The following is a 22,508-nucleotide window of genomic DNA, read 5'->3' on the forward strand; positions in this document are numbered from 1 at the left end:
TTGTACTTTACCTTCCTCATCAGGTGTATATCTCTCCAGATATGCTGATTTATTACAGGCTAATCCTCTGGAAGCTGGAGCAAGTGGTGATGTGATTATTTTTAAAATAATAAAGGTAACTTCTACTCTTAGCTTTTTATCTTCAAAGGCTGTGTTTCTTACTACTGAAGCTTGCTTTCTTTTGGTGTCTTGTTACAGAATTCTGCTACTTGTTTTTTCTTTTTGGAAAGAATCCGAGTATACAAGGCTTTGTAGTAGGAAGAAAATATGTAACCATTTTTATTTAAAAGCATACATTGACTTTAGTAAACCACAACATAGCTTTTTCCCTGCAGATTTAATTGGTTTGTTTTTGTTGTTCCTTCAACTTTTTGCTTTTTCTCCAAAAAGATGGAATGAGAATGACTTTTATAAATACTTGTAACTAATTGTCAGTTACCTCATTCTTACAGTGCTGCTGTTCTTAATTTGTAGCTGCTCCAATAAATGATATAGTTAAGAATTTAACCCTGCAATTCTTTTTTTGCTCTATAGGGAAAAATGAAAAGCATATATGACCACATGGGTGTGAAAACAATGGAATCAACCGTTAAAAGTGCATTAGATCCAACACCAAAGCATGAGTGCCATGTTTCAAAGAATGCTAATAAAGTAAATTCCTTGTTGGCTTATAGAGCATATGAGCTTACTCAGGTAGGAGAGCAGCTTCATTTATATATTGTATATTTGTATCTGTGAAAAGAGAGCATGGTGTAGTAGTGTTAGATTTAAACGCTTCAGACAGGGAGTCACATGTGGATTACCTGATACCTTACTGTACAAGTAAGATATTCACCTGTTCTAAAACCTTACATATACCTCATAGTTTTTCATTCTGTTGTAATGAAAACATTGTAAGTGGTCCTGTATCACTTCGCTAAGCTCACAATAAGTTTCTCCCTCTTTCCAAAATATTATCTTTGAGTATATGTCAGTGTGGATCCCACTATAGGTGAGCATACACCTTACATCTATAAGAACAGTGTTTTTTTTTAAAAATAGTGCCTGGATCAGTGTACGTACCCTATCTCCTCATACTCCTGTACAGGGCATGCCCGCCTCCTCCCTCAATTTCCTGTAACCACCCATAGCAGTGAGACGGAATTTGGTGAGTGTCTGACCCCACTGCTGCTTGTTGGCTCAGGCTAAAACTTTTCAAAGTCTTCTGCTACTTCTCATTTTCCTATATTTTGACTTCCAAGGACTGATTCAAACTCTCTACTAGTGAGACCAGCCCACCCTCCCCCAAGCACCCTGTACAGGGCTCCATAATGTGGTAGATGCCAAATCTGCTGACTTCAAGTCTTATCCATCCTGTGATGGACTAATCCCCCTGAATTGGACACAGGAGGGGTGTGTGTGTGTGTATTCCCCCCCCCTTCTTTTTTAGGAGGGTGGAGTCAGGATCTCATATTTCGTATGCTTGTCACTGTCTGCAAGAGTGAACTTCTTCAGCTTTGTGATTTGCGTTGTCTTGAACAGTCTACAAAGGTCTCCTCAGACCTCTAAGAGACAAGCTCCAGAGTTCTGCTTGATAAGTCAGTGCCGCATTGAACAGACAAGTGATGACAAAGACCATTGTGGAGAAGACTGCACCAAGAAAAGACCAGGTGTTGATATGGCTCTGATGCCCTTACACTAAAGCAGACCTCAATATTGAAGCTGGTACCAGGATCCCCGGTGTTAGTCTGGCACTGAGAGGAGCTGCTGTGACTCCTTGACAGATCCATTAGTACCATATAGATAGAAGCTTATACCTTGGCACCCCATCGGAATGTTCTAAACCCTCACTACAATCTACTTCCAGGGAGACCATCACATCATTACCGATGTCCTATTTGGTACTGCAAGAATTTAGGTATTCAAAGGACTTAACTGTAGTGGAGAAACTACAGTCTCTGTTAATCGTGGGCACAGCGGATCCCTTGGTACCGAGACGAGGTCAGTCTCTGACTGGACACCCATTTATAGCCTACATGATTGATCACCATTTTCATTTGTGGCTCCTCCACTGCTCTATATAAGGAGGAGGATGAAGGGGACTTTAATTCTGTCTATTCAGCCTCTTCAATCTCAGTTCAGGGTCTCCTACCCACCCTCACAGGAACCCTTTCTCTGCAGGCCACAGAAATAGGGAGGAATCTAGGACAAGACATGATAAGCGGTGGAAGAAACACTGGATGCCACCCTGCTTTCCTGTATGGACACTCTCTCTAATCCCCCCACTCCCCATGGTCCTGCTAGGATTTCTGGGATGCTTACAGTCAGCAGTTTCTAGGGCTCTGAGCCTAGGGTGCTGGGATGAGGGGGGAGACAATCTCTCTACTACCTCAGAGCATTTCCTCAGCAGGGGAGACATTTGAGGAACAAGAAGCTAGAGCAGATGAGGAGGCTACTCCTCAAACCACTATCTCCTCATTTTTAGCTGATAAAGCTGTAATGCCCTTCCACCATCAATGGCTGACTTTAAGCAATTCGAAGACATCATTAGGTGCATGGCAGACTCATTTTTTCAGATGCCATTCACAGAGGTCAAGGAGTCTCACAATAACTTTTGTATCTTCCAACTGACAACACTGACCTTCTGATCAATGAGGAGATACTGGATCCCATGAGGACAGTTTGACAGACTCCAGCAACAGTGCCATCAACTTGCAAAAGGTCTGATAAAGGACTCAGAATTTTTGTTTTTCATCCCTCTCCTAATTTGCTGGTAGTGGAGGCAGTAAATGACCAGGGAAAACTGCATCATGCCAAGGACCAGAAGCGTCTCAGTCTTTTTGAGCGAAAGTCTTATTTATTGGCAACACTGACTTCAGATCACTAATTACCAGGCCAATCACATGAACTACACAAAGTGTAAGCACTTATTGAGAACCTCCCTCTGGAACAAAGAGTAATTTTAAGCTGTCACTGCCGAAGGACAATTATCAGCCCAGGCATCTCTCCAAGTGTCCTTGGCTGCTGCAGACACTGACCCATTCTTTCTGATAGCAGTCATGCACAGGGCATCGTGGCTTCAGCTGTCTGGTTTCCCAAGGAGGCCAAAAGTATGGTGGAAAAACTTTCCCCTAGGTGGGCTTAATTTGTTTTCAGAGAGAAACGCCAGAGCCAGTCTGCAGTTGCTGGGAATTTATACCCCTGCAATCAAGAGAGAGTTTAGTAGTAGATCACACACTGCCTAGAGATCCCACCAGATACATTTCTTCAGGTTCTAAAGACCCACTGAACCACCAAGAAAGAAGCTCAGGTTCCAAAGGAAGAGAACCATAAACTTACCTGGTTCAGGTACACAACTAGCTTCATCATCAAAGCACCAGTTTTGATTGTCTGGCTGAGGGTGTGAAGCCTCCTCACTCTAGCCTGCCAGCTACAACAGTTTGCCTGCCTGCCTCCCCCCATTTGGAAGCCAGCTCTCCCATTTCTAACATGCATGGGACTGCATTACCACAGACAAATGGGTTTTGGAGATGGTTACGTTGGTCTGTGCCATCCACTTCACATCCCCCATTCCTCTTCAGGGACCCCTTTCATGAGCTCCTACTAAGAAAGGAAATAAAATTCCTCCTTTGCTTAGGAGCAGTTATCTGTCCTGGCTCTACATGAGGAATGGTTTCTATGTGAGTTAATTACTCCTACTAAAGAGAAATGGAGGATGGAGACCGATATTTTAGATCTAAGATTCCTAAACAAATTTGTGAAGTCCCAAAAATTCAGACTGGTAACTCTGGCAGTGATGATAATTAGGCTCAGGGGATTGGTTTTCAGCCCTTGGCCTACAAGACACAAATTTACAAATTGTGGTACACCAGGCTCACAGAACATACTTACATTTTGTGATAGGCCAGAAGCACTTTCGGTACCATGCAAATCTTTTCAGTCCCAACTCCAACCGTTGTCACAAAGGTTCTAGTGGTGGTGGTTGCTCACCTTCATCTAGTGGCAGCTGTGGTATTCCCATACCTCAAAAGCTGGCTGTTCAAGGGTCAGTCTTATGGGAAAGTGCTGTCAGCCACCCACAGGGCCCTATTGCTATTCCTGCAGTTAGGCCTTTAGCTCAGTGTCAAAGTCTGCATTGACCCCTGTGTGGAAAATACAGTACATAAGGAACATCTTTGGATTTGCTGACTTAAAGGACCTGTCTTCCTGTGCACAGATGTACAGATTCATAACTTTATCAAATGTTAAGAGTAATCAAGTGAACACTGAAACCTCAGTAGGATTCTGTTTGCAGCTTCTGGGTCACATGGCAGCCTGCACCTTCATCATGCAATGTTACATCTTTGCAGCTTTCAACATGTCTCAGGATAGTCTGCTTATGAGACCCAGTTTCGATTTAAACAAATTTCTGTTCCATAACAGGTGAAAGATTCCCTAGACTGGTAGCAGAATCACCACAATGTCAGGACCGACATTTCTTCGGCCAGTATTGATGGCCACCATACTATGGGATGCATTGCTACTCGGATGGAGTGAATATCTGTGTCCATACAGTCCAAGGGACATGGTCACCTCAGGAGACCGTCTCCACATCAACCTGGTGGAACTACAGGCAGTCAGAAATGACTGTCTCCACCTTCTACCTCTGAGAGAAGTCATCAAAATCTTGATGGACAGTGAGGCTTGCATGTTTCCTATTAACCCATGGAGCAGAGCGAGATGCATATCTGTACTGAAATAAACTTATGGAATTGGGGTATTGCCCATCATATTCACATTTCAACAGTGCAACTTCCTGGAATACAAAACATCACAGCCCATGGTCTCAGCAGAGGCCTCTTCGAGGACTCTGAAAGAGAGCGAGACCACTGATCCTAGACGCTATATTCTGAACGTGGAGCTGTCTGGAGGTGGCTTTCTTTACCTCTTCCACAAATAGGAAGTGTTGTCTGTTCTGTTCGGGGGAGGTGGCCTTTGGCAGATGCCTTTCTCCTTCCTTAGACAAAGGGTCATGTAATTACATATTTTTCTCAACACTTCAGATTCTAAAGGTGAAGAACAAGATCAGGCAGGACAAATGATAGACTATTAGGATAACTATGGCCAAGACAAGCATGGTATAAAACATTACCTGTTTTAATTGTCCCCTTGTTCAGTAATCTTCCATGCTTTACTTATCTTAAGATGCAAATTGTATCCCAACCTAAAGATTCTCTAGCTCAAGGCCTGGTTCTTCAATGGTTCGCTGGCAGACTTGTCCACTATTTTGGTAGAGGTATAGCAAGTGTTAAACAGCAGGAAGGAATTTAAGCATGATTCGTACTTTCAGAACTGAAAAAGATTTTAGCTGTTGTGAATATCCGCAAATTGCACTTGAATTTTCCTTACTTGCATTTATCCTGAATTACCTGCTACAACGGAAGAAAACAGATTTATCGGGTAGCTCAGTTAAGGTTCATCTGACTGCAGTATCAACCTTCCATTCTCCAGTGTGAGGGTTCTTAATAGTCTCTTCCCCACAACTGTAAGGCTTATTGAAGGACTGGGGAACCTCTTTCCTCAAGTAAAAGACCCTGCTATGGTCTAAGATCTTAATCTAATTCTCCGGTTTCCCATGACCTCCTTTTGAACCTGCCCATTATTATACCTATCCATAAAGACAGCCTTTTTAATAGCCATTATATTGGCTTGAGGAATTGGGGAAATTTGAGGCCTTCATAGTGCATCCTCCCTTTACAGTATTTTCAAGGAGTTTCTGAACTTGTACAGCTCAGATTCCCTCCTGAGGTATTATCGGAGTTTCATCTGAACCAAACCATACATTTTACACCCGCCACCCCCACTCCTCCCAAACTCTCTGGTCAGGAAGCTTTTCTCCATACTTCTGATGTCCAGAAGAGCACTGGCTTTTTATCTCAATAGGACCAAACCGTTTCAGAAGTCTCCTCAACCATTTGTCTCCATTGCCAACAGATCTAAAGGTTCCACTGTTTCCACCCAGAGACTGTCAAGGTGGATTTGGGGATCTATTATTGTGTGCTATGAGGTTGCTAATGTCCAGCCTCCTGCTAGGGTTCTAGCCTACTCCCACTAGGTCTCAATCAACATCTATGGCCTTCCTTAAGGATGTTCTGGTACTTAAACTCTGTAGGACTGGTATGTGGTCTTCAATACATGCTTTCTCCAAACACTGTGCCTCTTGGTCCATGCCTCTAGAACTGATGTGGCAGTGTAATTCTGTCTTCTGTACTAGATTCTTATCCGAAGCACTCTCCTCCTAGGGATACTGCTCAGTTACCTGAATTGGAGCACCCTTAGGACGCTTTTCAGAGAAGGAAACTTTTTACCCTGTGTAGTGACTGTAATTCTTCAGTATATGTGCACCCCCCCCCATAGGTGCTCCATTACCTGTCCTCCTCCCCTCTGTGCTTTGGAGTTTTCTTGTGGGACTTTGCAGCAGAGCAGGAGCTAAGGGGTGGTTCACTCATACAGCCCTATATAGTCTAGGTGTGGGGCACAAGGATGCGTAGGGCAGATGCATAGATTAAACAAGCACTGCTAATGAAATCGCCAGTTGAAGGCACGTGGGCATTTGAGCCCATGGGGGGAGGGGGGACACATCTTGAACTACAGTTATTGCACAGGATGAGTAACCTTTCCTGTAAGTGACTTGTGTAGTCTTAGGTAGGAACTCTGACAGAGGAAGGGACAGAATCCAATTCTCTGGCCAGTAGTCAACTCCCTTAAACACAATACTTTCTCTTCTTGTAGTGCCTTGCCTCATTCAGTACACACCTTCAAATTTCTGCAACAAAGGAAGCTGGATTCCTGCAGATAAGTCTCCTGTAGTACACAACTTTGGTTGATCCCTACAGCAGGTCCATTCTGTGCACTGAATAAAGCTTTGTGCCTGTAGGAAAAATAGTATATAATGATGTAATTGAAGAGTGATATAATAGATATGCATGTGGCGGCTGAATTAAGGTTGCATAGGAAACGTTTGAGTGCTTGACTTTGAAATCTTAATATTCTGTTTAATGTAGGTGTTTTTAATGTATAATATAACTTTGATTGAAAAATGTGTATGAATTTGCATTTTTGTCTGTACTGTAGACTCTAGGCTTCATAGAAAATATTTCTTCCAGTTAGTAAAATTAGCTTATGCTTTTTAAAATCTAATGTACTGTGCTGTTCATTTTTGACATAATTTAATACTTTAAAAGCATTCATTTCTGGATTATTTAAAAGTGTTTTGGCTAATAATAAAGATACAGGACTTCTGAGGGATGGCTGTGAAACTAGTGGCACACTTTCTAAAAACTGGAAACTATCAGCTCTTGGTAAACTTGCAAAATACAAGTTGAACAGATTTCTAATTTAGTTAACATTTGTGCTTTTGCTTCTTTTATTAGTACTACTTTTATGAATATGGCTTTGATGAAATAAGACGAAGACCGAGACATGTGTGTCCATATGCTGTTGTTTCATTTGCTTATAAGGATGAAATGGTACAAGTACCAAAGTTTTTGCCCCCATCAAGGTAAAGTAGGATGCACGTTTATAAAAAATGTCAGTGTTGAACATGACACTTGTAATCCCTAACATACTCAGTTTAGCATTACTATCCCCAAACAGTGGTGCTGCGTGCATATTTAAAACTGGGGAAATTGAGGGCTCACTGTTCAGAGCCTTCAAGCCCACTATGAGAAGTGGTGAGTTTTGGTTTGTGCAGCACGGTGACCTGTGCAGAACATAATTCTGTTGCTTTTGTTCCCCTCCTCAAAACCATGCTGCCCAACCAGAGGGGTGTTTCGTTTCTGTAAAAACTCCTTCTAAATTTTACAAAATATTAAAAACAATTTGAAATCTAGTCTTTGTATAAAAATAAATTTAAAAGTAGTTTCATGTATTCTGTCTGACAGCAAATCCTACACCAATGTTTGTGGTCTTACAATATGTTGTTCCACTCTTGTAATAATGAAAAATCTTGTCTGAATGAGCCACACAAACGGGGAAAACCTCCTATTCTACAGAGGAAACAGACTATAGACAAAATGTGTACAAAGTAAATTGAAAAATGGATCCCTTTCAATTATAGTAACTTTTTCGTGGCTTTTGTAACAGAAGTAGTGGTGTCCCTTTTTAAAGTACTGTATGTATATTTGTGCAAATTACTTAAGAATTTGGTAATTCTGTGAAGACAGGAGGCAGAAAGATTGACTTATTCCCAGCGAAGGCATTTCTGTACTAGATCTGCCAAAGTTTGAAATTGCTGCCCGCAACTTAAAAGATTTGCATAGGACGTGGTTTTCAGATACTTCCAAAAATCCCAGCTTTAATTTCATTTTTCCACCTATAACATCTGTTTTATAGTAACTTATCCAGTGAGATGAAATGGGGTGCATTTTTTTTGTTATGGAAGATTGCTGTTGGGTGATTAAAATAGTTGTCATAGAGCATTAGTCAAACTAGAACTCCCTCTCTCCCAACCTGGTACGGAGAAAGGGTTTGTCTTATCCAGAGGTGGGCAAACTACGGCCCACGGGCCACATCTGGCCCATAGGACCATCCTGCCCAGCCCCTGAGCTCCTGGCCTGAGAGGCTGTCCCCCCTTCCCTGCAGCGGTGCAATGCTCTGAGTGGCGGGGGTGCAGAGCCTGGCCTGACCCGGTACTCTGTGCTGCCAGCCACCAGTGCTCCAGACAGCGTGGTGCGGGGGTGGGGACGGGGGACGGGGACCGGGGGTTGAATGGGTGCAGGGGTCGGGGGGGGCAGTCAGGAAGGAGGGGTGGGGCGGGGGGCGGTCAGGACAGGGAGCAGTGGGGGTGGATGGGGCAGGGCCTCCCGGAGGGGCTGTCAGGAAGGAGAGGAGGTTTGAATGGGAGGTGGTGGGGGGCAGTTAGGGGTGAGAGGTCTGGGGGTGCTCAGGGAGAAGGGGTGGTTCAGGGGGGCAGTCAAGAAGTGGGGGTGTGTGTGTGGATGGGGCGGCAGGGGGCAGTTAGGGGTGGGGAATCCGGGGATGGATGGGGCAGGGGTCCCTGGGGGGCTGTCAGGGAATGGGGGGGTTGGATGGGGCAGGGGTCCCGGGGAGGGCTGTCAAGGGGTGAGAAGCAGGGAGGTTGGATGGGGGCGGGGGCCAGGTCATGCCTGGCTGTTTGGGGAGGCACAGCCTCCCCTAACCAGCTCTCCATACAATTTCAGAAACCCGATGCTGCCCTCAGGCCAAAAAGTTTGCCCACCCTGATCTAATCCCATTCTGTCATGGAATATCCACTTTCTCACTTGGATGTATGCTCCTCCAAACCTCTATCAGAAGTACAGTACTTTAGGGTTAGAATTGTTGTGAAGAGAGCATCCAGTTTCTCTACTGCTCCTGAAATATGGTGGCTACTAAAATATTCTCTTCTGACTAGTCTAACTGTAACTTCTGTATTGCTTTTAACTGTATCTGTGAAGCTCCTCTGACAGATATGGTTAAAACAGTACTAGTGTGGATGCAGTTATACAGTTATAAAAGGTGCTTAATTGGGATAGCTTATTTCTATAAGTTACACACTGAAGCTATACTGGTATAACGGCATACACGCTGGGGGGCTGTTTGTACTGTTTTAATGATACTGGCATAAAAAAAACTGATATGGATAAAGCAGTACAAATACTGTGTGTGTAGGCAAAACCCTTGCTTCACTTTCCCCCTCCCCCTCCCCCCCCCCCCCCCCATGGATGTGGGTGCTGCCCCAGGAACTCTGATAACCTAGGATCAGAGGATACATGATTGCAGTGTTGCTGTCGTGAGAGACTTGCCAACTAATAAAACATCCTAAATCTGAATGGTTTTTTTTTTTTTGGTGTGGGTGTGGCAGGGTTAATTGTATATTGAGAGAAGCTTCTGTTTAACTTTGTCTTGTTTTATGTTAGGTCAAACAGCTTTAATACAGACAGGAGCACAGGTAAGGATCAGTTGTACTATAATGCTTGGCTTTATAATAAATGCATGGCATACTTTTTGTCACTTGCTCTATTAGCTTTACCTGTGCTCTATTTGGATAACCTGTTTTGGGTCATTGTAGTTAAAGAGAATAAAGAGTAGATATTACCTTTGGTGTAATTGATCTCTAAGGGTAAAATACAAACTGATCAGTGTTGATGACATTATGATGTGGCCAGTTAAAGTGGTTTGGGAAGCAGTTGGAACCCAAGGGGTAGTTTTTCCTATTTCATATTACACTTGAGGCTCAAAATAGTAATACAAGAAAACATGCTGCCTTCCTGCATTTTTTGCACAATTGTATAAAAACTGAAAAAGATCACTAACCATACCTGTGATGGGATTGTGTTGTCTGAGGCAATTTTCCTGCTCTTATTAGCTAAAGTTCTTTGACAATTGATACAAAAAGTTCTTTTGTCATACTAATGAAATACAGCCTCCTGACTTCCATAACTAGCAATTGATTTTTGTCACTTGACAAAGCACATTTGTTTTAAAGTATCCTTAAAATATATGTAAGTAGACAAAGAGCTACAATATTCTAATACTGCAGTGACTATCCAGTAGCACCTCAATTACAGCAGAATTTCAGTTTTCATTTTTAAAAAATGTAGCCCTTTATGGTTTTAGAAAGAAACTTTTGGGTCTGTGATCTGGAGCAGTGCTGCTTTCTGCAGTTTGTAGAGAACGGGAAGCCGCTTTAAAGTCTGAACAGTCCCCATTTATTTTAATGGGGGAGTCCACTCTGATGCGTAACCATGAAGTATGTGTCACTGTACCTAGTAGTTTCTCTGCTATCCAGTTCAGCAAAAAAAATCTAGGAGTGAAAATAGGGAAGGGTGGAGAAGATCTAGTAGGTTTGTGAGGTACTGTCTGTATCCCTTGGCACTCCCATCCCTCTATCCTCAATGCAATAGACAGCTTTAACAAAGTCAGAGTTTAACTGTTGATTGGAGTCAGGTCTGTGTGGCTAAATGCCATCATTCCTAGGCGAAAAAGGATAATGCCCCCCTAAACTCCAGCAGTTATGTATTTTCTGGACATTGTAGAAGGCTGTATCTTCTTTCACTAGGGAACAACTGGAACAATATCCAGGGATTTCTCCTTGCTGTTCTGCCCGAGTGACAACTTTTTATTTCTCTGCTACTCCTGTGCAGAGACTTCATGCTCTCCTGTCTTTGCCTTTTTCTCTTCAGTCTTGTCAACACTGATGGTTGGTTGGTTGCATCTCTGCTAGTGCAAGCACTGTGTAGACAGGACAAAGCTAACTTTTCCCATCATATTGTCTAGATCTAGTCTGAGCAAATAAGACAACGTGGTGGTAAACATTGCCTGTGCCCTGGCTACTGGTGCTCTTTTCATTGCCAACAGCAGTAGAAAACTTCCCAACACTTAGGCAGGGTGCCTCTATACTTTCTCTTTTGACCCTCTCTCCCTTCAGTCTCTTACTAGTGTACCTTCACTTGAGACAACTGCTTTACTTTTTTTGTTTTTCTCCTCTCCCCCCCCCCCCCCCCCCCCACTCTTATCTTAGATAAGACTAATTACACCTTATGGAGAGGTCAGCTTTTGAATAAAGGGAAACTTTTATGCCACGCTGCTTTGAAATCTGCAACGCGTCCTTTCCTTCCATGTAAACTGTAAGTATTGATTTGAAAACAAGGTTGAAAAATATTGGTGTTTAAAAACTTTCTTTAGCAGAAACTGGTGAACTCTGGCCAGTTTGTTTTTTTTAAATTTAATCAAATTTACTAGATAATATTTTCAAGTTACTTAGGAACACAAGTCCAACTTGACTTTCTAAGTTACTTAAGCACTCTGGAAAATATTTGTCAATTGACACATGCATTTGGTTTAAACAAACACTTTTTTTTTTTTTAAATGACACAACAGGCTTTTCTCTGCAATTCCTGTTCCACTGGTAGAAAACTTCCCTGACTCCTTTTTGTTTCAAGGAATTAATTTTTAAATGAGTGTATTTAAAAACAAAACCAAACACCCTTCAGTTTTTATTTCATCAATGAGACTAGGACCATGGGGTTAAAGAGAAGTTGATTTTTCCTTTTCTCTTTGATTTCAGTCCTGAGAAGCTTAACGTTGAGACTGTTATGAGCATTGATCACCTAAAGAAGAAAATTGCACCAGCATTGTTCTATAAAGAAACTTATCTAGGGGCAAAAGAAGGTAAACACTTTGTCTTTTTGAACTAAAAATAACATCTGTATATAAACCTGAATTTTTAAGACTTTTTTTTTTCCGTCCCCTCTAATTTAGTGTGTAAGAGTGGAATGTACTGTAGCCTTTATGAGGTTGTGGAAAAGACCAGGTCTGGAAGTAACTTGGAAGGCTTACTTCAAAAACTGGAGAAAGAGAAATTAGTAAGTAGAACATGTTTTGACTCTTTGGGACAAAAAACAAATTCTGTAATATTTCAAGAAAACGGAGAGAATCTCTCTCCTTGCTGGCAACACATCAGACGTAAGAGGATTGTTTTTCAGTGCCTGTGATACATTGGAGCTTGTTACTGTTAGCGAACGAATCTCCTGATCTCTGGTGCATACTTCATACTAGATATACTTTTTTTGCTTGAAAACACAGGTTCTTGTTAAACCACTTGGGGACAGAGGATATCTCTTTCTTCTTTCTCCTTGGCAAATGACTTCCCCATATGGTATGTAATTCTTTAACATACTTAATGGTCTTTTGAAATATAACTGGCTTCCTCTTAATAAATTACATAATTCTGTTACTTTTTTTTTGTAGAGCACCAAACTGGAAGGTCCCGCATTCTACAGGCATTGTTTCTATTTCAGGAACCTAGAGGTATAGTGACTTCAAGTAAGTCCATTGACTTCTGATTGCCTTCTTTGGTTAGATATAGTTAATATGCAGTTGAGGTGCTCATCTACAGAGCTTAGTTTTAGGTCATGGTTGCTGTTCATAATGCATGAGCATGAATGATCACAGATTGATTTAGATATCAGTGATTGCAGGGCTAGCACTATTAAAAAGCCTTTTTACTCTTTTGTTACTTAGTACAATAGTTCAGTTTGTTCTGTTTTACTTCTATGAAAGGGAGCAATATTTATTTCCACTAAGTTCCAGTAGAACTAGCTATCCATCTGTCCTTGAAGAGTACCTTTTATTGCAATGTATCATTACAGCTACACACTTAAATCATCAATTCGTTTTGACACAGAATGCCCTACAGCTATATTTTGTCCTTTATGTAACGCCATTAATTTGGTTTCTTGAAGTTATGCACTAGGACAAATCCATGTTCTCAATTCAATAACTGAGCAAACAAAATGTGCAGTGAGATAAGCCTAGGATAATCAGTTATCACTAATAACACTAAAAGGAACTGAACTTAATAGAACTTTAATGGATACATCTGGAATGTAACTTGAATCCACCATTCAGAGTTGAAACTTTTCTGCTTCTAGTATTACTTCGCAACTTGATTTGAAACAGTCCACACATTAATGTAGTCAAAATCCAGCCTTTCCCTTGATTTTACTTTAACAAAGGAATTAATAATCCAATAACATGGTTCATCTCAGACCAGGGTTCCTACCTCATCCTACACCTTAAATCCCTTCACATTCTAGAGTAGCCTATGTAAATATCAGGGAGATGAATGACTTGCTTCTATCTTTCAGCTAAGAAAATACCACAGCTAAACACAGTGGGTTTCACAGGAGAATGCTATCAGCCTGCTGCACTAAGGGATCTAGTTAGTTCTCCACTACCATATAATATTTTTCATCGTTATTCAAATTGATCTTTATATTGTCTCCAAAAACATACATGTGCGTCAAAATAACTAATAGAAATGGATCCTTTAATAAAAAGTGGTATTTCATAACCCAACATAAAAATGGCCATACTGGGTCAGACCAGTGGTCCATCTAGCTCAGTATCCTGTCTTCTGGCCAATGCCAGATGCTTCAAAGGGAATGAACAGAACAGGACAATTGCCAAGTGATCCATCCCCTGTCATTCAGTCCTGCATCTGGCAGTGAAGAGGCTCAGGGACACCCATGTCGTGGGGTTGCATCCCTGACCATTATGGTAAATAGCCATTGAAGAACCTGTCCTCTGAACTTGTATAGTTATTTCTTGAACCCAGTTATAGTTTTGGCCTTCACAACATCCCTTTGCAGTGAGTTCCACAGTCAACCTATATGTTGCGTGAAGCAGTACTTCCTTTTTGTTTGTGTGGTTTTTTGTTTGTTTTAAACCTGTTGACTATTAATTTCATTGGGTGACCCCTAGTTCTTGTATTATTATGAATGGGTAAATAACACTTGCTCCACACCATTCATGATTTTTATAGACCTTGATCATATTCCCCCTTAGTCAACTCTACCCCCCCCCCCCCCCCAACCCCTTGTATGGAAGCAGTTCTATAGCCTTAATCATTTTTTGTTGCCCTTCTCTTTACCTTTTTCCATTTCTGATATATCTTTTTTGAGATGGGGTGGCCAGAACTGCATGCAGTAGTCCAGGTGTGGACGTACCATGGATTTCCATAGTGGCATTATAAGACAGTAAATATCTATCCCTTTCCTAATGGTTCCCAACATTGTTAGCTCTTTTGACTGCTGCTTACACGTTGAGCGAATGTTTTCAGAGAACTATCCACAGTTATTCCCAAGATCTTTCATGAGTTGTAAAGCTAATTTAGACCCCATCATTTTGCATGTGTAGCTGGGATTGGTTTCTGTTTTGCATTTATCAACATTGAATTTCATCTGTCATTTTGTTGGTGAGTCACCCAGTTTAGTGAGTTCCCATTGTAACTTTTAGCAGTCTGCTTTGAACTTGCATATCTTGAGGAAATTTTTTATCCTTTGCAAACTTTGCCATCTCGCAGTTTATGATTATGTTGAACAGTACAGGTCCCCGTACAGATCTTTGGGGGACCCTGCTGTTTACCCCTCTCCATTCTGAAAATGGACCATTTATTCCTATCTTTTGTTTCCTGTCTTTTAACCAGTTACTGATCCATGAGAGGATCTTCCTCTTATCCCATGACTGTTCAATTTGGTGAGGGACATTCTCAAAGTATTTTTGAAATTTTAAGTGTACTGTATCCACTGGATTACTCCTGTCCACATGTTTGTTTGACCCCCCTCAAAGAATTCTAATAAATTGGTGAATCAGCTTTTCCCTTAACAAAAGCAGTGTTGACTCTTGCCCAATAAACTCTGTTCATCTATGTGTCTGATAATTCTGTTCTTGACTATAGTTTCAACCAGTTTGCCTAGTACTGAAGTTAAGCTTACCAGCCTATAATGCCAGTATCACTGCTGGAGGCTTTTTTTTTTAAATGGTGTCAAATTAGCTATCCTCCAGTCATCTGGTATAGCTGACTTTAAGTGATAAATTACATACCACAGCTATCAGAGGAACAGCCGTGTTAGTCTGTATTCGCAAAAAGAAAAGGAGTACTTGTGGCACCTTAGAGACTAACCAATTTATTTGAGCATGAGCTTTCGTGAGCTACAGCTCACTTCATTCCACGGTAAACATCTGATGAAGTGAGCTGTAGCTCACGAAAGCTCATGCTCAAATAAATTGGTTAGTCTCTAAGGTGCCACAAGTACTCCTTTTCTTTATACCACAGCTAGTAGTTCTTCAATTTCATGTCTGAGTTCCTTCAGAACTCTTGAGTAAATACCATCTGGTCCTAGTGATTTATTACTGTTTAAGGGGGAAAATTTTCCCCCATGTTGAAACTTGTAGGCTCTCTGACTTTCCCTCCCTCCCCAGGACCCATCACCTATTAATATTTATTTTGTACTATCCCATTACCAGCTGGGGACTAAAGCTCCATTGGGCTAGGCACTGTGCATGTGTATATGATTAAGACAGAGTATAAATACAATAAATGTTGAGACACAACAGGTAGATATTGACCTCCCTTCTACCTTTTTTGTAACTGAGCCTACTGTAATTAAAGTAATAAGCAATAATTGCTGCACACCGCACAATAGATAAAGCTGTATTAGAGATGGATTAGTTCCAAAAAGCATTAGAATATTTTTCCGTAAGTGAATTGCAGACAATTTCCCAGAATAATAACTTGGAATTGTTCATCTCTTTCCAGAGATGAAAAATTTACCTGTCAGGGCTCTTTCCAGAAACCTACGGAAGATCAGATCTCTTTACAGAAGTTAGGTGTGGTTGAAAATTAAACTGACAAAGAAGAGTTTCACCCTGTGATGGCTGACTTCATCAATTCCATGATAATGGACTAAGAAAGGGCTGGATTTCAAACAGAGCTAGGGAATGTTTGAATCCAGGGTTTAGATTTTGTGTCCATCTCTACTCTCGTGCCTTAGTTTTTTGTCGTCTTTGACTTGTCAAAGAGTTTGACCTGATGGGTGAAGTCTCCACTTTGTTTCTAATTTAGAAATCTTAATTAGGACTAGTCTTAAGTGATGGTTTGGCAACTTTTACTCTCAAAAAGGAACTTGTGAGCACAGGAGCTATGGGTGTGGGAAGCTGTAAGAGTATGAGATACTAAATCAAGAGCGTTGGAAAATTTTCTGGTGAAGTGATTCATCAGTGGCAGACAGGCTGGAAGAAGTTGGTACAGCAGGTGCTGGCATCCAAACTTTGTGCCATGTACTGTGAAAACCTGTCACTTTTTTCTTTTCTTCCCCTCTTCATTTGTGTCCTGGCTTCTTTGAACATTTCTAAGACTTGCTTTGAGAACAAACCAAGCACAAAACTAACGGCTGACTGACCTTATGGATTTTAACTTCCAAAGGATTGGGGCATTGCTTGAATAGTTGGAAGAGGGAGGAACGCCTTCATTGCCAGGGAGATGAGAGCAGTATAAAAGTATACATAGAAAGGCAACAAGTGGTGGTGAAGGCCTATAGTCTGATCATGTCGGTCAGACTGTCCATCTTTTTTTTATTATTATTATTATTATTATTTTTTATTTTCAGGAGTGAAAAATAGGGGAGGTGGGGGGAAGTCTTTGCTGTCTTTTTGTAGTGAACAGGATGATCTAGTCATGTTTGATAAATGTCTATAGCTTTTTTTGTAAGTAACTTGATTTTTCCTGAGGTAATCTAAAGACTGGATTTAGATAATCTCGCCATAGGTATAATTGAAAGTGTAATAGTTTTAGAAGCCATATATTTTTGTCACAGCTTTCTTAATGATGACCTGTTTTAATCATGGGCTCTCTTTCCTTCCATCACAGCACAAAAAAATGTTCCCTTCACAGCACAGAAAAGTTCAGCTACATCTGTACTGCAGGAAAACCATGAGATTATGCCAAAGCTCATGAAGTTTATTCAGTCACTACACTTCGCTTTAATTCAGTCTCGTAAAGACACTACTGCAGACTTCAATACTGTTGTGGAAAAGCATATAAACGAATATTTGAAGCGAAGCATTAGTGGGTCTAGCAAATATAGGGAGTTTGTATTATACCCTTATGAATCACGGCTGGATGACAGAAAATTTCTGTATCCTGCTCCAAAAAACAAATCCCATATTGACAGTTGCTTGCGTAATTACATCTTTGGTGCTGAAGCCTATCAACTGCCTGTTTCTAAAGCAAAAGAATTGATGGAGGGAAATCAGAAAGTTCAGCAGTTCAGTCCCATTTCAGATTATGAAGCCCCAGAAGAAGAAACTGACTTCGCAAATGCAAAAACTGGGAAAAGAAATGGTTCTAAATGTGATGGTGCTGCTGCCAAGCAAAAAACCCCTCATCCTGGGGACTATGATCCTGATAGACTCAAAGAGCTAATTAATTTAATTCAATGCAAGAAAAAAAATGTAGGTGGAGAATCTGATACAGAAGACACTAGAAACAAAAGTGGACTGAAACGAAGACTACACAGTCACTCTGAAAATCTGAGGAAGCACTTAAAAATGAGTGAATCTTCAGAAATTAGTTGCCAGTATGAAGGTAAGAAACATAATTAATCTAGAACTCACTTTTTAAATAGTAAAATTATATTGAAAACTTGAAATGGAAGTGCTTTAGGCCTTCAGTGCTTAAGACCATTGGAATAACTTTGTTGCTTAGTGCTGTTCTGTTTATGCACAGTTCCTTCATTCATAAATGTTAGTGTGAAAGATTCATAAATAAAGGGATGATTGTCATTGGACACCTTTATAAATATCTCTAACCTCCTTCTAGCAGCCAAGAGCACAAGCAACTCCCATTGATTTCCACAGAAGCTGCTGCTGCTCTGCAGGTCTAGAAATAAGACCAGTGGCTTGCTTATAAATGGATATATTTTGGAGGCTGTAGATACCCACACGTTCTGTGCATTTAGGGTCTTGATACAGATTTTTGGTATCCTAATATTTTTCTGTAGAATTTAATATTTTAAATAATTGTGTGTAGCCCTTTATGGTTCTAGTGTGGTGTAGTAGTCTCCCTGAATGTGCAGACAAACTGAAACAGTAGCTTGGAGAGGCAAGCACTGCTGTCATGCCTCTTGATGGTGTTTAAAACACTGGAATTCACTATAACTGACACCAGCACTGCTAACTATTTAATTTATCTTGGCAGAAGCGTAACTAATGCTCTTATCCAGTGTTGGTGAATGTTGCATTTCTTGAAAGAATGTTAACTAGAAATAAGCTTGAAATTAATTATTACATTCATGGGTTCTGTTTTTATTGTCCCCACACACCTAAAACAAAAAATGAGCATAGGGCACTTTTCTCTTCACCTTTTACCGCCTCGGCACAAGATAATAGATCACAGTTCTGCTAAAAAGGCTTTGATTCCTGGAGAGTGCTGCAATGTCTTATTTTTACCTTTTTCTAAAAAAAAAAAAAAAAAAAAAGCACACCTCTTGGCCTGCTGTGCGCACATGCACTTTCTACAGCGATTGAAGTAGCTCACTGAAATAGGGCTGATAAGATCTGGGGGTAGACTTACAGCCCTAGGAAATTGCTGTCCTCTCGCTTCCCTTATCCTCCCAGATTAGTCCAAATTTTCTCTGCATGTGAACTATGCAAATTTACTTTAGAGCCTGGGAGGATGTTTAGAAAGATGAATTGGTATTAAATGGCTTTTTTTCCCCCTCCCTTTCCCTCTAAAGGAGGAAGAACCTCAGAATCTCCACAGTCTGTTTTCTCAATAATTACTGGTCTTGGTGGACATGATACTGACTTGAGACAACAAGATGTATCAGACCCTGCAGTTACAGACACACATGGTCTCATTAAGTTGCTCTTAGAAACACTAGCTAGTGCAGGACACTTGGATTCATCATTGGCACGGTCTGTTAACCAAGCTTTAGGATTGGACACTGATGAAATGGAGAATTTAAGGCAAAAACATGAATATGAATCAATTCCAGCACAGGATAAGGAAGAACATGTGCTTCCTAATATTGCACAAACTGAAAATGTAAACTTTAAGGATCCACATAGCCCAGTGATGTTGGAAACTGAAGCAACATGCTTAGCCTATCCTACGGATGTTGACCTAAGGCTTTCTGCTAGCGAAGTAGGCATTGACCACACGCTGCGTATAAAAGTAAGTATCTTCAAGGGAAAAATCCAGTATTACTAGGATGCTGATTAATACAGTTGTGAAAATTTCTTAATGATTTAGTTCCTATAAATTGTATGCAAGACTTCTGTTCTTAGGCATTTGTTTCTCCACATCTTGGAGCGTTTATATTTCCCAGGAGCTATACTGAAAAGTCAAGTTTTCTGTATGCTAACTTATCCTTTTTTTTGGATACTTGCTCCCGGCTATTAGGCCCATTCCTCTCCTTTTCAAAAAATAACTAAAGAGAACCTTGAAGATGAGACATACCTGTAGTCTCAATCTGTTCTGGTTGAGTTTTTCAACGTGCTTGTAGGGAAGCTCCAATAATGTACAATAAAATTGCTGCTGTTCCTTTGCTTAAGCAGGTAGCTGCCTGTTATAGACTTGTCTTTTTGGTATCTTTTTCACCCTACGTAGGAACCCACCATCACTAACAATCCTCCTTTCTACCTCTTGCAGGGATCAGACATTTTTATTCAGCCTCTTAGATGATTCATGGTGGTGTGGCTTCTCTGTGGAGTATCAGGGGTTGTATTTTATGGGAGCAGGCATGGTAATGATTATATAATGGGCCCCATGTGCCCCTCCTGCTTAGTCACCTCTTTTCTCTCCAGAGAATGGAGAGATCCACTGTGGTCAACCCTCTACTACCATCCCCTTGGGATGGCATTGGATCCTGCTGGGATGAGGCCTGCTACACTTGGAAGCACAGTAAGGAGAGGCTGGGAGCCCAAGTTCCTAGATCCAGCTGGGAAGGGTGTTGTGCAGTCCTTAACCGCTGCCTTCCAAAATGCTAAACACAAAGGATCTTTCTTCTCCTGGTTTACTCCTGCAGTCAGTTTTCTGTGGGCAGGTTAATGTGCTCCCCAGTCAGATGTATCCAGTTCTAGTGTCCACAGTTCAATAAGAAGGTTCATAAATTGAGGAGGGTTCAGAGAAGAGCCATGAGATTGATTAAAGGATTAGAAAACATGCCTTGTAGTGATAGACTCAAGGAGCTCAGTCTAGTTCTCTTAACAAAGAGAACATGAAAGGTTGACTTGATTAGTCTCTCAGTACCTACATGGGGAATAAATATTTGATAATGGGCTCTTCAGTCTAGCAGAGACAGGTATAACACTATCCAATGGCTGGAAGTTGAAGTTGGACACGTTCAAAATAAGATGTATGGAGATAAGACTTCAGGGACATGAGAAATTCAGGATCTGAGGCCAGATCTACGCTATAAATTTACATCTGGGTAACTACATCGCTCAGGGGTGTTAGCGACAGTTATACTGACCAGATCCTTGGTACAGACCGCATTGTGTTCGTAGGAGGGCTTCTCCTGTCAACATAGTTGCCACCTCTCGTGGAGGTGAATTAACTATGCTGATGGGAGAAGCTCTCCTGTTGGCGTAGTGTCATCTTTTCTAAAACACTGCAGCAGCATTGTACTGCTTCAAGGGTAGACCTTCCCTCAGTTTTCTCATCTGTTTTATGTTCTGACCCCTGGAAAGAGTCATCCATTTCCTATTCAGTTATTGCTAGAGCATGGGTCTCAGACTGGGGGTTGAGCCCACTCGGGGTCACGAGGTTATTACATGGGGGATTGCGAACTGTCAGCCTCCACCCCAAATCCCGCTTTGCCTCCTGTGTTTATAATGGTGTTAAATTAAAAACACTCTTAAATATATTTATAAGGGGGGGGGTTCACACTCAGAGGCTTTTTATAGGAAAGGGGTCACCAGTACAAAAGTTTGAGAACCACTGTGCTAGAGGGATTCAAGTATATATTAAGGAAGCCTGTATAATGGATGGATTTCCATGTCTTAATGCGATTAAGCATGGCATTTTTCAAAATGGTTCGGCATTGGTCTGGCTCTGCCCCCATTGAAGTCAGTGTGGGGAAAAACTGCCATTGATTTCAGTGGGGCAGAGTTAGGCCAGTGCTAAGCTCTTTAAAATCTCACCCTAGAACTCTCTAGGCCCAGGTGGTCATATTTTGGGGGAGAGAATCTGAGCAGCCTGTAAGTGGCCCATACATACTTCCCTACACCATTATTGTGTGAATATTGGAATTTCCTCTCAGTACAGCTTTTGACTGTAGAGTCCTGAGAGCTCCAGTCCAAGGATCTTCTAGTTAGGTTTCCCAGATAAATTCTTCCATGGTCTAGGTCAGTGGCTCTCAAACTTTTGTACTGGTGACCCCTTTCACATAGCAAGTCTCTGAGTGCGACCACCTCCTTATAAATTAAAAACACTTTTTTAAAATATATTTAACACCATTATAAATGCTGGAGGCAAAGCAGGGTTTGGGGTGGAGGTTGACAACTCGTGGACCCCCCCCATGTAATAACCTCATGACCACTTGAGGGGTCCTGACCCCCAGTTTGAGAACCCCTGGTCTAAGTAATTAGGTATTACCCAGCTCCTAGGTTATTGGAGCTCCCTGAGTAGAAAAAGGAATTTTGGTCCTATTTGTAAATAACGCTTTTATGTAAGCAGTTCTGACAATCTGGAATCTGTTTGCAATGGTATTGTAGCTGTGTGGGTCCCAGGATATAAGAGACACGTGGGTGAGGTAATATGTTCTTCTAGACCAACTTCAGTTGGTGGAAGAGACAATAAGCTTTAGAGCTTCATAGAGCTCAACTTCAGGTCTGCAAAAAGAAACCAGAGTGTTAGTTAAATGCAAGGTGGGAAACGTTAAGCATAAGGGTTTAAAGCTGTGCAAGAAACTACTTAAAATCAAGTGGGCAGTTAAAACCTCTGAAGCTGTCGGACAAAGGAGGGTTAGTGGGTTGCAAATTTGTGTAATGAGCACAAAAATAGTCTCTGTGGAGACCATGATTTTTAGGCGACATCTACATTAGCAACTGAACTACACAACTTTTTGTCTTTCAGGGGTATTACCCACACACAAACCAAAAGACAGTTTTGCAGACGACTAGCACCGGTGTGAATGCTTTGCACAGCTAACTCTGCTCATTGTGGGGTGGAAGTTTTTTTT

At 41.2% G+C, this 22,508-nt stretch overlaps 2 protein-coding genes across 20 annotated transcripts in view; one reads left to right on the forward strand and one right to left on the reverse strand.

Moving 5' to 3' along the window:
* The window catches only part of TASOR (transcription activation suppressor), a 59,750-nt gene that overhangs the window by 13,844 nt on the left and 23,398 nt on the right, over positions 1-22,508 (forward strand). For all 9 annotated transcript variants that reach the window (XR_012159801.1, XM_073351513.1, XM_073351514.1 and 6 more), the window contains exons 5-15: positions 24-115; positions 535-693; positions 7,392-7,519; positions 9,897-9,928; positions 11,501-11,606; positions 12,047-12,150; positions 12,241-12,344; positions 12,565-12,637; positions 12,730-12,804; positions 17,192-17,908; positions 19,059-19,498. Coding sequence is in view for 8 of the 9 variants with exons in the window: in XM_073351513.1 (XP_073207614.1) it covers positions 24-115; positions 535-693; positions 7,392-7,519; positions 9,897-9,928; positions 11,501-11,606; positions 12,047-12,150; positions 12,241-12,344; positions 12,565-12,637; positions 12,730-12,804; positions 17,192-17,908; positions 19,059-19,498 (2,030 nt within the window). In the remaining variant the exon portion in view is untranslated. The remainder of the gene's footprint in view (positions 1-23; positions 116-534; positions 694-7,391; positions 7,520-9,896; positions 9,929-11,500; positions 11,607-12,046; positions 12,151-12,240; positions 12,345-12,564; positions 12,638-12,729; positions 12,805-17,191; positions 17,909-19,058; positions 19,499-22,508) is intronic.
* Positions 2,817-22,508, reverse strand: part of CCDC66 (coiled-coil domain containing 66) — an 82,276-nt gene continuing 62,584 nt past the window's right edge. For 8 of the 11 annotated variants that reach the window (XR_012159810.1, XR_012159807.1, XR_012159806.1 and 5 more), the window contains 2 exons: positions 3,871-6,889; positions 2,817-3,180 (listed from right to left, as the gene is read on the reverse strand). The gene's annotated coding sequence lies outside the window, so the exon portion shown is untranslated. Of the gene's footprint in view, positions 6,890-22,508 lie in introns of all 11 variants that reach the window. The other 3 variants (XR_012159804.1, XR_012159803.1, XM_073351517.1) reach the window with 3 other exon arrangements.

This window comes from Lepidochelys kempii, chromosome 7 (assembly GCF_965140265.1).
Source record: "Lepidochelys kempii isolate rLepKem1 chromosome 7, rLepKem1.hap2, whole genome shotgun sequence".
Lineage (NCBI taxonomy): Eukaryota > Metazoa > Chordata > Testudines > Cheloniidae > Lepidochelys > Lepidochelys kempii.